This window comes from Pagrus major, chromosome 14 (assembly GCF_040436345.1).
Source record: "Pagrus major chromosome 14, Pma_NU_1.0".
Classification (NCBI taxonomy): domain Eukaryota; kingdom Metazoa; phylum Chordata; class Actinopteri; order Spariformes; family Sparidae; genus Pagrus; species Pagrus major.
In genome coordinates, this window is record NC_133228.1 from 7,985,570 (window position 1) to 8,001,714 (window position 16,145).

The 16,145-nt window shown below is 41.9% G+C and overlaps 1 protein-coding gene across 1 annotated transcript; it reads right to left on the reverse strand.

Moving 5' to 3' along the window:
* Positions 1–14,532: 14,532 nt before the first annotated feature.
* Positions 14,533–15,421, reverse strand: ntf3 (neurotrophin 3). The gene has a single exon (XM_073480800.1). The coding sequence runs from the start codon at positions 15,404–15,406 to the stop codon at positions 14,546–14,548; it is 861 nt and encodes a 286-aa protein (XP_073336901.1). The 5' UTR covers positions 15,407–15,421; the 3' UTR covers positions 14,533–14,545.
* Between the last annotated feature and the right edge of the window lie 724 nt (positions 15,422–16,145).

A 16,145-nucleotide genomic window follows, 5' to 3' on the forward strand; every position in this document is an offset into this window, starting at 1 on the left:
GTGGACTCAACCTCTTTTTATACCAGTCAGGCCCAGCTGTATAAACTGAGCCAACCTTGAACTCTAGAGGAAAACATACATTTACAATACGTATGCTCAGAGGATTTCAAACCACAATATGACCCTGGACATTCAAGACGTACGAGGATTTGGATTTGGGCGTGAATCACCAGCGAGCGAACTACACAAACAGACAGGGGTTAGCTCTACATAACAACAAACACCACACAGAAAAACATCCTTTACTAAAATAGAAATCTGTCACATTAATTACTTCTCAGGAAAATTGGGGGGTGAAGAGGGGAAAGCACAAAGACTCCTTTGATTAGTTTTGTACTTTTGGCACATTCTTCTGATATAGAAACACATTTGACTGGATGAAGCGGTAGACATCCATTCATTGCACTGGAGTCAGATCTGGTGGCGTGACTGATCACAGTAACTGTCAGGCTGCAGGGCGAAATGAAATGTTCATTAAAAGTTGAAGTTGGAAAACAAGGAAATATCTAATTGTGATGACCCTGCTGAACTACTGCATTAACCAGACATCCATTTGACTGAGAACTGGTTGTAGCTGGTTCTCTGAAGTTGTGACCAAGTGTAAACCCACTGTGACATCACCCATTTGGTTGTGGACAACATATGGCCATTGCACCTTGATTTTTTTGGACCAAGAGGGGGCCATAATTGGCCAAGAGGGTGGAGCAGGGGAGAATATTGTGATAGTCACACCATAAACTCATCAGGAAACTGTTTACTGAGGTAGTAAATTGAGTTAGAAGTAGGATCATTTTCTCAGAAGCATACATACAAACGGACTGAAAACCACTTTGAAGCCAGTGAAGTCACCTGCTGGCCATAAGAAATAATTCAGGTTTAAGCATGTGTGCATTGGCTACACAAGCTCCGTCCATATTTTATACAGTCTGGTCTGTAATGCTCAGGGAAAATCAGCTCTGTGTCAGAGTCATTAGCCTGCAGAGGAGACGAACCACTTAAAAGCATGTTAAATAGAAAAGTCTGTAACGCGAGTATGACACATATCACGCCCCTTCATCCTCAAAAAGTCAATCGTCTGCTTTATAGCAGCCCAACCAGGAAAGATATCAACCAATCACGTTGTTGAATTGACGGGAGTGCACAGTCAAGATTCACAACAGTTTCTGTAGATCGACTTGGGAATATGAGGCAATGAATCTTTGCTCCTAGATGCTTAAAAAGAAAAAAAAAAAGAAAAAACTTTGTATGCAAGACAGTGGACAGTAACAACAACAGCAAAGATGGCTTGTTATGTCAAACAGCCATACTGGGAGGAAACTAAATGATGAATTGAAAGACGTGTGCAGGATGGATGCAGATTGTAAGTGAGAGGAAAAGTTGAGCTGAGCTGTGGCTCTGCACTGAAACCTGCTGTTTAAATCTAAAATATGTGCAGCCAGGAAATAATATCTGTTTTATCTTCAAATCCAAAACTCAAACAACTGCAGACTGTCTGTAGATTATGTTCATGTGATTGTCTCGTTCCAGCAGTTTAGAGCTGTGAAACCCTCAGACTCTGTGGGACCTTGAACAAACAATCAGTGAGTCTGACTCTGTCTGACAGAAGATCTCACTTGATACAAAGCTTCATCAAAGACATCCGAGATCACATGATGATAAAATCAAATCAAATCAGTGTTATTTATACAGCCCAAAATCACAATCACATTGCCTCAATGGGCTTTACAATCTGTACAGTGAACGACATCCTCTGTCTTTAGACCCTCGATTCGAGTGAGGAAAAAATTGCCATGTTGAGGGAAAAAAAAACTTTTAACAGGATAGAAGAAACCTCAGGAAGAGCCACAGTGGAGGGATCTCTCTCCTAGGACGGACAGACATGCAATAGATGTGGCATGTACAAAAAAGAACAACAAAATCCCAGTTTACAAGTTGCATTGACAGAATCTCTGATACAATTTATAGTATGGATCCAGGAGACGACTGACTCGGCCGAGGCATCGCCAAGTGATGCCCGAGCCACACGACCTCCTCTCCACCGTGGTGACCTGGAAGAGGGAAGGCCACACAAGATAATTAGCAGGAGCCAAGAGAGGTAGATGGTCCCAGGGGCCCGTGCTCCATCAGAAGGGAGCCTGAGTGAAAAGAGAGGACGAGGAGGAGGAAGCTATAGAGAGTGGACAGTGAGAGAGTGACACAGGTTGCAGCTCGTGGGGACGGAAAACAAAACAAAAGTTAGAGAAATGCGATGTTAATCAGAATAAGCAGATTGTTTCTCGTCGGCAGGACAATGTAAATTCTAATCCTATAGGAACTCATTGAGACTGAGACCGACCCACTGAAGAAGCTAGTCAAGGACTAATTAAAGGCTAAGTCAAAGAACTAAGTTTTGAGTTTAGATTTAAAGAGCCAGATTGTCTGATGTCAGCTGGGAGGTTATTCCAGAGGAAGGGGGCACGATAGGAAAAAGTCCTGCAGCCAGCTGACTTCTTCTTAACCCTGGGAACCGTCAGGAACCCTGAGTTTTGAGAGCAAGAGTTGGAATATATGGTATAATGAGATCTGACATGTACGACGGGGCGAGGCCGTACACAGTTTTGTATGTCATCAGCAGCACCTTAAAGGTGCAGTTGGTAACTTTGAGGAGAGAGAGGACTTACCATTAAATTTGAACAAGTACAACTTTCAGATCCCTCCCCCTCCCTCTCCGCTGCACTCCTGCTTCCAAAGTCCCTCCCCAGGAGGCTGGCGTGCACGACGTCATGCGACGTTAGATATTACTGTTGTGAATAGTCAACATTGCTGGCCAACAAACGAGCATAAATAAATCATGTCGACCTGAAAAGCAATCTACAGCAATATGTATTCAGTAAAAACCCAGCACACACTGATTTCAGTAAGTTACTTCGATGTTTTTTTTTTTTTCTGGCTTCCTCTTTTTACTCGTCTGTTGGTAACGGAGGTATCGGTAGTTTTTTCCTCGCTGATGGTTGTTGCTGTGCCATTACTTTCTCTAAGCTCCTGAAGCCGCTGTCGGAGATATGAGCTTGACCGAGCGCTAGCATGAGCTGAGGAGGAAGGGGGAGGGCGCTGTCCGCAGTGTGTGTGCGTGAGCAGTGATTGACAGCTGTCAGACACTCTATCAGACACCATCCTGGCTCTGATTGGTTCTTTTTGTCCAGTCGCGGTAGATTCTGGCAATTTGCAGTAGGAGCAGTAGGTGGGGCTAGATGAGCCTGTTTTTTTTTTTTTTTTTTACAGATTACTAGTTTCATATAATGCTGTCTTTACATAGTGACAGTTTTAGCAAATATGACAAAAAGTTACTTTTATAAGACTTACCAACTGCACCTTTTAAAGTCTGATCTCATATGAATTGGGAGCCAATGCAGTGAGGCTAGGATTGGTGTAATATGATCAAATGTTCTTGTATGTGTTAAGACTCTAGCTGATGATCAAACTACAGGCTCCAGATCAGATGTTAGATGTATTCTTGTTTTTTCTTGTCTTTGATATTTATTTGTTTGAGAATCATTATCGTCCTCATTTAGGTTCATCAGTGAAATCTGCATCTCATGTTTGATCTGCACCTCATTAAGAACTGAAAAAACTGTGTGTGGAGGAAACAACACTCCCTTATGGACTATATGTGCTCCAACAAGCAAAGCGCCCCCATAGTCACACCCACATATGTACTTACATGCATACTTACCCAGTGGGTGGCCAACGCTGCGTTTAACTCCAGATGTTCACGCTGCAGAGACGCCTTCACATCTCTGAAAATTTCACCTGCCAGTCATCTTATGAAAAGGCACCTCATTTCCTCCATTTCCTCTTTTCTTATTCCCTTGTGTGTGTGTGTGTGTGTGTGGGGGGGGGGGGGGGGGGGGGGGGGGGCTGAGGGGGGGCTGACCCTGTGCTGTCTACACAGGCCTCCCATTGTCACCCAATTAAATGTCTCCATGTGGGCTTCTCTCATCCACTGCCAGTGTCAATAATATTGAATGTACATAGTTTAAAAAGTCCTTTACACTCTGAGCGTTGTCTTTCCTCTTTAGATCAAGCAGCTGGCAATGCTTCTGTTTATCTTTTGTCAATGTCAAGGTCCTGTGACAGCAGTAAAGCTGTGTGACATGCTGATAGAGAGGAAAACACATTACAGGCTTGTTATTATATGAAACACTGTTCAAGTTTTGTCTGATTGACACTATTAAAGCTCATTTGTGGTAGCTTCAGTTTTCTGGTTCTGGTATTTTTATAGGTCAAAATGAACTTTCTAAATATAGGAGAGTGTAAATCAGTGGCAGGATGCATACAGGCCTTCCTGACATATCGCTGTAAATGAATTTGTAAATGTAATTGAATCCCTTTCTTTTAATATGTTCATGTCTGCCGCTTTGAAATAACCTCAAACCAAATTTAATAAGGTTGTCTCTGTTTTGCAGCATAATGGTCGACTTGTCTCAACATAGATAAGCAGCCTTTGCAGAGGGCTCAGCATACATACAGTAGATTTAAAATTTATTGCAGAACATTCCTATTTTGGGCACTGCTGTGAGTTGGCTTCCCTGCGGACCATATTAGGACTCATGTCTTGAAATACTGGGAGTTTAAATACATGGTATTAGTGGATCCCTCAAAGCCGTTTTGTGGAATGTCTAGTGTTGAACGAAACACTTGCTCTGGGTACGCCCTGGCCCTCTAAAGCGCGGTTTAATCCCCGGAAAGTCAAATCTTTTGGCATGAGAGCAGGGCGAAATGTATGTTTGACAGGACTCCCACACGCAATGAAAATTCATGCAGGCTTGAGAACTGTCAGATGTTACAAGTGTTGGAACATAAATGGATGGCCCCTTTTTAAAATTATTTTCAGTCACAACTTTATTTATTGCATAAGCTGTCATGTCTTAACTGTGGTGGATAGACGTGCCTTGGGCCCATATGGACTCCCTGTTTGTGGTAATTTAGGTAAAGTTATGACATAACATTTTGCATTAAAATGTCTAAAAATGACTAAACCTTTTTTATATATCTAGTTGAGTTGTGCAATTACATTATCGTAAATGTTTCCAAATATGTTCAAATACAGAGAAATTTGTCATTTTGAGTGTTTAATTTGGTCACCTGTCACTATAACTTCCAGGAGAGAGTCGGAGAATGAGGAAGGAAACGGAGCCGAATGTAAAGTGAATAAAACTAAAAAAACATTAGCTAATTTTCAAATAGTGCCAGACTACTTGAAAGGCAATAATGCAGGACCCAACTTAAAGCAACATTATGTAGAAATTGGCATTTTGAAATCCATCCAACAGGTGTTGAACTATTTAGTACGGACAAAATAAGACCGACTCACTGACTGTCATACCAACGTCACTGACGTCTTGCTTTGATAGGTCAATTTGCAAACAGTAGCCGGTGGTTAAGAAGGACATTTCTCGGTGCCTGTAAATTCAGCTCCTCCTCCTCTGTTTTCTAATCACACATAAAGCTGATTGTTTATAATAACCACATTCATTTATATGTATTTTATGTTTTCCTGAGTAAGCGGGACATTGCTTCTTCTGCAACAATGAAGTGAAAAGTACCTTAGACTTGTGTGTCTGCTTGTCTCTTCTCTGTTTAGACACAGCTGACAAATATGAGGAACAGATACATAAAAACGCAATCACAAACAGCAGTTAAACCATCGCTAATAGATTATTAGTGTGTTTTATTGCCCGATTCGTTTGTAACACGAGGAGGAAAGAGAATGGATTCAGAGACGATCGCTGCTGATGGCAAGCCATTCATTGAGCTTCACGCTCAGCACGCTCTCTCTGAACAGCCCCATTTGGTGACACGGTCAGCGCTTCTGCTTGCATGTGTCCCAGGCATGTGAGAGATGCCGCAAGAAAAAGTCACCGTACACCAAAGAGTAAAATGGTCCACTTCAAGAACTGCTCTAGAGCCATGTTGTAACATAGCTCAAAAACCACAGTATCATTGGCTTTGACACTGACATTTTAGTAAGGGCTGTAAGTAAGTTGGACTTTGATGAGGGAAATAGCTTTGCTCTTGCTTCCTGCCACACATCAACAATGATTCCTTTTAATCATGACTATGATTGAAAACAAATTTGTTTGGTGTCTTAAATTCGCCAAACCCTACCCATATCAGTTTCAGATCAGAGAACTGTTTTATTTTTGCAACAGTGACTGAAAAATGAATAAATAAGGGTGTCACACCAGAAAATGCCCTACTGGATGACTTCTGGAAGGCAGTTATAAGCGCTGTATTTTGTTTAATATGCAGGACTTGTTGAAAGGTTTGTGTAGGAGGCTTCTGAAAGAAAGAAGTGTTTACTGTAAAAAAATATATAAAATTGTGGTAGACAGACTGACTTATGCCATACTCAAGCCAAGAAAAATGTTGTTAATGTGGAAATCACCACAAAGACCTTATCAGCTAATCTTCAGGCCACAGGCGAATTCCAGCTAAATGACTTCAAAAATGTTTGAGATATCTTGAGAACAAATAGATAAGTATTGGTGGACACAAAACCTCTCTTGAACTTTGTTGGCTGAGGTCTTCAAAGCTGGAAGCTTGTTGCTTAGAAGCAGTTTACTATTATTCAGACCTAATGGTAGAGTTCCGGTCAGAAATACAGTAGCAGCAATGAGCTTCAATGACAGTTGCCAAATCTGGTGGACGGTTCTTATCCTTGTTGTGATCCTGCCATCTGTAAACACTCATGACCTGTGACCTTCAGGCTTTCAGCAGCCTCCAGCACTGTATGAAAACTCCTAGTTCAAGACAGGGATGTCACGCACCTCTCAGCACGAACAGCATACAGAATACCCTCCACTCCAGATCCCCTCTGCAGGTATCAATGCAGGATTGGGGGGAAAACCCTTTCAAGCTCAGCAAGGCCTCTTTATGCCCATGTCTGTCAAGTCAGTGCTGTCCAACGCTGAAAGACTCCTATTTCCTGATATAATCCACTGTCTTTTCTTGCTTGTCAAGCATGCAACAGGGATATAAGTTAAGATCCTAACACCCAGGCTGAGCAGCTGTGCTGCCTGTAGGCAAATTGTAATAGGTCGGGGGATCTGGTAATATATTTGGCAGGGTTGGGAAGGAATGGTAGAAAATGTGGTAGTGAATATTATTCTTTTAGGGATATAAAATCATTAAGAAAATAAGACGATAATGTTTATTTGGGCTTTTACCCCTAAATGACCCTCATAATATTACTGTCATTGAAAACATGAAACAGATGGGGAAGGTTTAGGAGTAGTTCTCCCTGGTTACAAGCAATATTCTTGCATTAGCACCTCTCCCTCCAAATACGTAATCATCCTGGCTGCTCTTACAATCACCTTTGCTATGTTCCCCTACTAATACTGTCTGGACCTGTACGTTGGTGTGACATCACAGATTAGACGAGTTGGCCGTGTCTGCACTTTTAGCTCAGGCTGCAAGAGTAGGAATTACAGAGCTAATGAGAGACGGGAGTAATGCATGTTTTGGAGGGTACTTATCAATTGTAATTCATGAATTTTGCACACATAAACTCTAGTCTAAGTCTTTGGGCCGATAGTTTAAATTCATGAACACGCATAGAATTAATCATTACATCTTAACTATCTAATTGCTTTAGTAGTGTGTCAGTAATTACAGAGATGTTTACTCCTTCCCAGTCCTACTCAGAGAGTCTGCCCGAGGGTTCAGTTTCTTTCATTCACCAAAATTTGCCCTTTACAATCAAGTGTGCCTCAATTGAAATATACGCACACATTCAGTCAGCACATTGACGGCATTGCTGATCTGCTCTCCTCTGCAGCCTGACAAGTGGTAAGCTCCTCTCAGAATAGGAGATTACTGCCTCAAATCCCAGCTCTGCATGTATGTACATCTCCTTAAGTCAGCTTTACCCCTCTGTAAAACCCCTGGGTCATTAGAGACGGCACAATGTGTTGCTCCCTCCAACCGCTTTCCTCACCTGTCGCAAATTAATAACAAATTAAACACCTCTGAGGGTGCTGCATGAATAGGCTTTGAAAGGAGGGCGTGTCTGATCACACCTTGAGATAGGAGGAAACAATGGGGAGAAATGATCTCTTGCTTGATGACGATTGGGCTCCTAGGAGGGAAAAAGGGGTGGTGGCTAATCGTGGGATGTCTAATTGATGTTGTCACATTTTGTGACAAGCTTTGGTGAGAGATAATCAGCAGTGGATGACCTCAGTTGAGCAGGAACATCACTGCCAAGCTTTGTGCCTTGCTATCATTACCATTAAAGTCTGCTGGCAACAAAAAATGTGAGAGTATAAACTACAAATGCAATAATCTTCTGTAAGAATAGAACTGCATCGTCAGCAAAAGCCATTAACAGAAGAGAGACCCATCCAAGCTGTGGATTGTAATACTAGTATTATACCAAATCATGCTACTTTTATCATAATTTTCAACACTGTGAGTGCCTTCCAGGAAAGGTTAGCAGTGTTGCTTTCATATTTACACTACTTGAACCTCTCTCAACTCTTCATGACCGCTGGCCTTTCACTCTGCTTTCCAATGTGGGCGTTTAAAACAACTGTGAACACTTCTGATTCCAATACGGTTGAACAACCCTAACCCATCATCAGAGCAAGTTCTTTTATAGCATAACCCCTCAAACATTTAATTAGGGAACATTATGGAATTACTTTATTAATTCATAGAAAATTAATGTTAATTGCTGGCTTTTGATTGTATGCAAACTCCAATTTCCTGCATGAAAGTCAGACATGCTCCACATCTATCCACCACCCAATGTCAGTACCATTACTTTCAGCCTTACTACATATAGGGCACACTACTTCCCACATTGACACTGAACGTTGGCATTTGACATACAGTATATCATGACGTGCAAAATCATCCAATATGAACTAACTTACTAGGCATATTGGGCTACTAAGAATTGACACTGTGCAGTACAGATTAACATCAGCACCAAATGTAACCAAAAGAAGACCATCACACTCCCATTCAGTACTACCCGCATGTTTTTAATTGGTAAACATGTAAAAACCAGTGCTTGAGTTTGGTTCGCATCCTTCTGAAGAAAATATGCCTATCCGCTTTGAGTTCACAAAGTTCATTGTCATAATCACAGAGGGCCTGGACCAGCCACTTATAGAATCTAATAAAAGTTGCATAAGAGCTTTATATAGACTGTACAGTATCTGTATGTTATGGCACGGACATTTACAGTCCAACTGAGAGATGCAACTGCCCCGCAAATTACAGACGCTGTTGTGGATTTTGAGGTACTATAAAGGTTTGGGAACAAATCCTGTCTCCATAAGGAAAGATCTGGTCAAAGAGGGTAAAGTAATTACCATTTACAATATTTGCCCTGAAGTAAGGCACTTAAAGGGAAAATCCACCTTCAGATTGTACATTGTGTTGACTTTATTATTTAATGCAGTGTGCAGTAGTAGCACGTATCTTAGAGTTCACCTGGTGAGACGGCATGATGAAACCTGTGCAGATGACGAGGATGCTACTAAAGCTAGCATTAACAAGAACATGCAAGACACGGAGATTGAACACTTTTCCAGCCACAACTTAGCCACAACTCGGCAAGGTCTAAGGTTATCAAGGCATCTACAGCCCATTTTATTGCCGACTTACAACCTCTCTGCTTTTAAACGTGTTGCTATCATTAGCTGTATTCTGTGACTGCTGCTAGTACTGTACACTGTTAACTGTCCCTGAATCATACCGTAGCCCATGTGTCCAGACACGTATTGAATCGTCTAATAAGGGAGAGATTTACATCCCTACAATGTCGGCGATAGTGGTTAGTGTAGGGTTTGGGTTGGCCAACGTCCCAGCGGCCAACCCAAAGCGTCAGTTGTTGATGGCCTGGGAAAGAGACTCAATGATCAACTATCTTTCTCTAGAATTGTCTCCTTCAGCTCTTAGTAGCCCCAAGACAGAATACCTGAACCTGTACAACGCAATAGCAAGAACAATGCAACTGCATCTTGTCTGGTTAAGAGAGTCATGTACGAGGGGTAATTGACAAGTTCATGGTGGAAGGTAGAAGGAGGCCATTTCTGACGGTCATGGAGCATACAGATTCCTTCTTTGTAAAAGTTGGCATCTTGGACCTTCAGAAAGTGGTCCACAGCAGTGATAATGATGACGAGCACTGAGCTCCTTCTTCATCTTGGGGAAGAGGTAGTAGTCCAAAGGTGTCAAATCAGATGAGTAGGACAGATGTTGGGTGAGTTCAGAGCCACGTTTCTGAATGGCAGCCATTGCCACTGTGGACTTGTGGGCTGGAGCGTTGTCGAAGACAATACCGACTTGAAATTTTCAAAAATACCTCAAAGGTTTTATCTTGAAACTTTCTGCATAATCACTCAAAGAGTTGAACTGCACTTGAATAGAGCAGTAGCTGTACAACTCATCTTATTCTACCTTAGGCCTTAAACTTATCATTCACCCTTCAGATTGTTAGTCATGCAGCTGCATTGTCACCTGGTCTGTTTTTTGCCTCTATGTGTGTCTAATTGTTTGTTATCTCTGGTTTTATATAATAAAGTTTCCCATGCGATTGCCAACCACTGATACATGTTGGCAGCTTTAGCAAGAAGACAGAGAAGATCTGGACATGATACCACATATTTGGCCAATGGTTCAAGAGCATCCAGCAGCAGTCCCCTGACCCTTTAAGTGATTGATTCCACAATCACTGTACATCCATTTTTAAAAAAACTTTATTCCTGAATGTCAGTTCATTTTGAAACAACACAGTTCTTATTGCTTTGAATGAAACTCAAGATGACTCATACCTTGTGGTAACCCAGAACATGCGCTGCTGTCGTGCTTACGATCATCTGTTATTTATCTCTCTTAACTGGATGCTCCCTCTACATTTCTTCTGACTGACTCAGTCTTCCTGTCTCCTCAAATACCATCCGATACTAGGCATACAGTACTTTACCTGAACACACACATCCCAACTCTCCAGTGAGTTTTGAGGAATTTGATAATCAGTGATTCATATATTTGTCAATCCCATTTCCTCTAACACTCAAGATGACTCAGGATGACTGTTTCTGTTTCACTGCACATTTTATGAAGTCTGCAGGTTGTTGGCATGAATTAAGATTTGTTTCTGAGCTTTGAAACGTTTCTTTGTTGCTGCTTTGGATGTTCCTGGTTCCTGATGTCCCTCCTTTTGTGAGGCTGGATATATTCTTTTTTCCTTTCTTCAGGCCTGGAATGTAGTTTTACTGGCAGAAAAACAATGAAAGAATTATCACTCAGGCTACTTTGCGCTTAAATTTTACCCTTAGGTAAGGTTCTAAATCAGGCTTTTTGGGTTATTTCAAAATACTATAACTAATATCAGATAATAACAATGCCATGGTGATAGCCATCACTGAAGTTCGACTTTGAGTTCATCCTGCATTTACGCTACATTAACACTGCACACAGTGGGAACCATTGTAGAAGCCCCTTTAGATACTTCCTGTGACCATTATGCATTAGTTCTGCAGATAATTGATTTTTGTCATGGAGGTAGATGAATGTTTGTGAGTGAAATAATATTAGGCAGCTGGGAGTTTCTAGGACTTCAGGTCTCTTCAATCTTTGAACAAATAACACAACTTTGCACTTTCAAATTGCATGCAATGCATATGCCGAGGTCCAATTTTGCGTGCAGGTGATACGCCAGTCCTTCCCATTAATTTAGTATTCATTTAAGATTATATTACATACGTGACATAAGTTAAATACGTCTGTTGAAGGTGTAATTTTAAATGGCCAGAATTCAAAGATAGCTTAAAACTACAGGGGGCAGCTTAACGACTTACTGCTGCTCACTATACTGGACTTGTTTCTATTTTTTTATCTTTTATCTAGCTATTAGCTGACGGAAGTCTGCCTGTACCTTGGATGACAGGGTACACCCTGCCGTTGATGGGGCTCTGTCTACCGGCCTCACAGTGAACACGGCTGGACACGAGGCTGGACTGAACACATCTTCTGGGACAGACACATGCCAGTTTGACAACAGAAGTTTCAGTATGGACACGGTTTACAGCAGCTCTGACCAGAACTATGACTCCTCGGATGAGAAGGCAGGGTGAGCAAAGACAGTATGTAAAGCCAGAATATTTTCACATCTTAATCTGTAAATTGAGGATGTATTTCGAGGTAGTTTTCGTGAGTTTTATTGTTTTAGTTTTTTTGTTGTGTTTTACGATGAGTTCATGAGATATTTAAGCTCGTCTTAGAGCAGTAGAAGACAAAAACTTGAATTCAGACAGTGTTAACAAGTCAGTGTGACTCTTGGTTTCACAAGGGACACAAACACCACTCTCCTGGGTGAAAGTCCTGTGTCTGTTTGACCCATTGCTTTCATGCTTTTCAGTCACAGACATGTTTTTATGCATGCTACTTGGACGGATCTGTTTTAAGCAGAACTTCAAGGAAATGATTGGCGCATCACCTACATGCAAAATTGAACTCTCATATATTTAGCCTCCTGCATGCAATTCAAGTTGTGTTATTTACACACAGATTAAAACAACTCTCCATGTCCTTTGACCACTGACCCCATTCGATAAAGATTTAGCTCCATCCGATACCTTCATTCTCTCTCTGTGCTGTAACTGGTGAGATAACTGAAGTGTAAAACATCTGATCAGATAGCAGAATAAATGACTATTGATCAGACCTTTCATCAACCATCACTGTCTCTACCACTGGCTGAATTGTGTACTCCCTAGAAGTCCCTGAACACAAGACCAGGAATCACCACTAGACAATGTTTGAGGAAACTTAAAGGACAAAGCTTGTGATGCCCAGGAGGACATCAAAACTAATCATGCATTAGTTTGACTTATCTGTCCTGGCTGTGGCCACAAGATCATCGGTTCATGCTGAAGTTCTTTAATGTTGCATTAATGTAGCAATGTAGAATTGATAATGGGTAACAACCATACAAAGGAAGGAGGACTGTATTATGTCTTGGAGTAATATAATATGGTATCAACTACATAATATAATCTTTGTCACCATGTTCATTTTTTCAGAATTTGAAATGGTACTTGTTAATGAAATGTTTCCAACTTTAAGAAATATAGTTTTTTATTAACAGGAAAAAAAACAAAAAAAAAAACAGCTCATGACAACAGTTGAGAGTAAAAACGTTGTGAACAGAGTCAAAGTGGTCTGAGGAAAACCAAACAGTTGGATTCTCTTCAATCTGTCAGTCACTGCCAGCAGATTCCAGAAGAGGAACTTCTATGTTCAATTCGTCAAAATTGTCTCCCAGAGGAATGAATGGACTCATAGTGTATTACAACATAACAGTAGGATCAAATGTGAAAGTTGTGTAAATGTATATATTTGGTCAATCAAATCTCAAATCTGTGTTTTGGTCATAGGATACCTTATAACTTATGATATATTTATTTGTCTCGTAAAGGGGTAATGCTAAGAAATTGGGCCACATACTAGCCCAGGGGGATGTAAGCAAATCTATGTTCCCCGGGTCCCTAAGTTCCCAAGGTCCTATGTTCCCAGGTTCCCTAAGTTACCAAGTTCCTGTGTTTCTTTGCTCCCTAAGTTCCCAAAGTCCTTTGTTCCCCGGGTCCTATGTTTCTCAGTCCAATATTCTGTTGATGCACATGAACCCTTCTATTGTGTTTGGGTCAAAACCCTAACCCTCGGGAACATAGGACCTTGGAAACGTAGGAACCCTAGAAACATAGGACCAAGGGAGCATACGACCCTAGTAGAGCACATAGTACAGGGGAACATGTGACCCTGGGAACATACAGTAGCACCATGGAAACATAGTAACCTGGAATTGCAAGAAACCCGGAAACATAGGACTCTTGGATTATAGGAATGATTCCAAAGTGACAGGACAGGTCCCTGAACTCTGTAACCTTTAAGGTTCACCCCAAAACATTTGCGGCAACTGCTGTCTGTGAGTTACCATGTCCTATGTCTCTGCTCTGCAGCCACACTGGTCAAGGCACATGTAAAGTCTTACTGTGAAGCACCTTTGCAGCCCAGCTCTGTATTATAGCCTCAAAACGAGTTCATAGCTTGTTTTGTTCCTTTTTTTATAGACTTTTTTTTATCCTTTTGAAGAAGACTTCTTTCAATAAATAACACAAATATATTCATACGTCATATATAGATAGATAAACATGTATAAACTACATGCATTTCATATAATTTAAATAATTTATATGTACAGTTCCCCCTCACACGCTCACTCCCTCCCTCCCTGACCCCTCTCAGTTGAGTTCTTCCATAATAGCGGCGCTGTGCCGACTTGTGGATTTGCAGCAAATTCATGTGAAATGTCATTTAAATTGATCCAAGATTTCTTCAGTAGAAGTTTCATTTTATAGCAGTATGTTGCTCTTCACCACCATGACACATAATCCTGTGGTAGAGAGCACTGTGAACAGGAAATATAATCCTATACAGGAAGTAGAATTCCAACAGGTAGTCCTCAGCAGGGCTTGAATTGTTTTGTTTACGTCCTATGACGTTTCCTTGACAATGCGCAGACGCAGGAAGTGTCTATGCGTATCCACCTCCAGCCCACTGAGTTGCGAACTTGCGTCAGCGCTCGAACGTACGTCTGTGTCGTCTTGCACTGCGAGTTCCAGTTCTTGTCATCAATGCCCCTGCAGCCACCTTTGAAGGGCCTGGGGGTCCGACAGCGTGTCTCGTAAAAGTACTGTTTGATGTCCTGCGTGGCACTGGTTTTAATTTTGGCCAGAACAGTGACAGGGTCCCCCCTGGTGTCCACCGCTTGGGTTTTATCCGTCACCCACTGACTCTCGCTGTCGCACACAGAGTATTCCCCACGATAGCTCTTGTGCTCAGCGTACCGCTTCTTTCGAGTCTTATTCCCTGCTGCCCCGCCATCAAGTCCACCGCTCACAAAATCATCAGCGAGGTACAGCGGCGGCGGCTGCAGTGGCAGCCGGTCGCTCAGCAGCACCCGAGGCGAGTTGTACCGCTTGTGCTGCCTGAGAAGGTCTGTGTTCAACAGCATTAACTGTTGGTCAATGACGCCATCGCTGCTCCCTATGCTGCGACCCCCCGCCCCCCACTGCTCCGCATCGCCCTGCTCCTCCAAAGGAAAGTTTGCAGTGAGTAGAGGAGGCAGCGGGTCATGGGGTTCAGTGTCCCGGCTTTTCCCCTGTTGGCTCTGGTTCCCCCTGGTCCTACCCCTCGTCAGGTCGGCCTGAAGCAGCTGGATGATAAGCGAATTTAAGGGGTCGGGACTTGGCTGCTGCTGCTGTTGCCCCTGGCGACTGCTGTCCATGTTGGTTGCCTGGATACCATAGAGGTACACGAGGACCATCACATACAGCAGGATGGACATCACTAGATTCACCTGTAAAATCTGCAAAGAGAGAAAGTTTTAAAATGTTTTCTTCCTTACAGAATTTAGAACACAAGCATTGACTTACACTTCCAAGGTTTATCATTATGCCACTATCATTATGTCTCTCGAAAAAGAAACGTCTATGAGAAGAGAAATCGTGGGATATATTAAACATTTGCCTGAGGAGATGGTTCAATTTTGTCTCAGGATTAAAGTTGTGAAGTTTTTCAGGTTTTGTGGGAACCTTTGGCTTCAACTCAGCTACCACAATGTGAATATAACAACAGTGTGAGTGTTTTGTTATGGACACACATGGGAACTAATGTGCTGCTGCATGTAAACAAACCACGAGGCCATAAAACAAAACCTACAGTTCTGTTCAGACTGACACATTGAAAGGCTTGGCTTGAAACATTTAGTATGTGCAAAATAAAACCTGGCTCACACACACATTTTTTTTCATAATGTGTCTCTGGCTCTGTCTCTCTCTTAACAGCGTCAGTTGGTGCAGTTATGAAGGTGAAAACACGACCCAGTGAACTTCAAAAGTAATTCCATAGTAACTGTGCAGTGTCCAGCAGGATGACTCTGAGAGAAAAGGCCCTGCTTCATATTGAACAGTCTGTGCTGATTAACTGCTCTAACCCGAAACTGTTGCACCATTAAAGAGACACTGAAAGGTGAACTTGTTAAAGGGTAACTCCACCAATTGTACACATTAAAGTCTGTTGACAGA

Bases quoted from the DNA above. Each gene is read 5' to 3' on its own strand.
- ntf3 (XM_073480800.1), bottom strand. From the start codon at position 15,406: ATGTCCATCCTGCTGTATGTGATGGTCCTCGTGTACCTCTATGGTATC.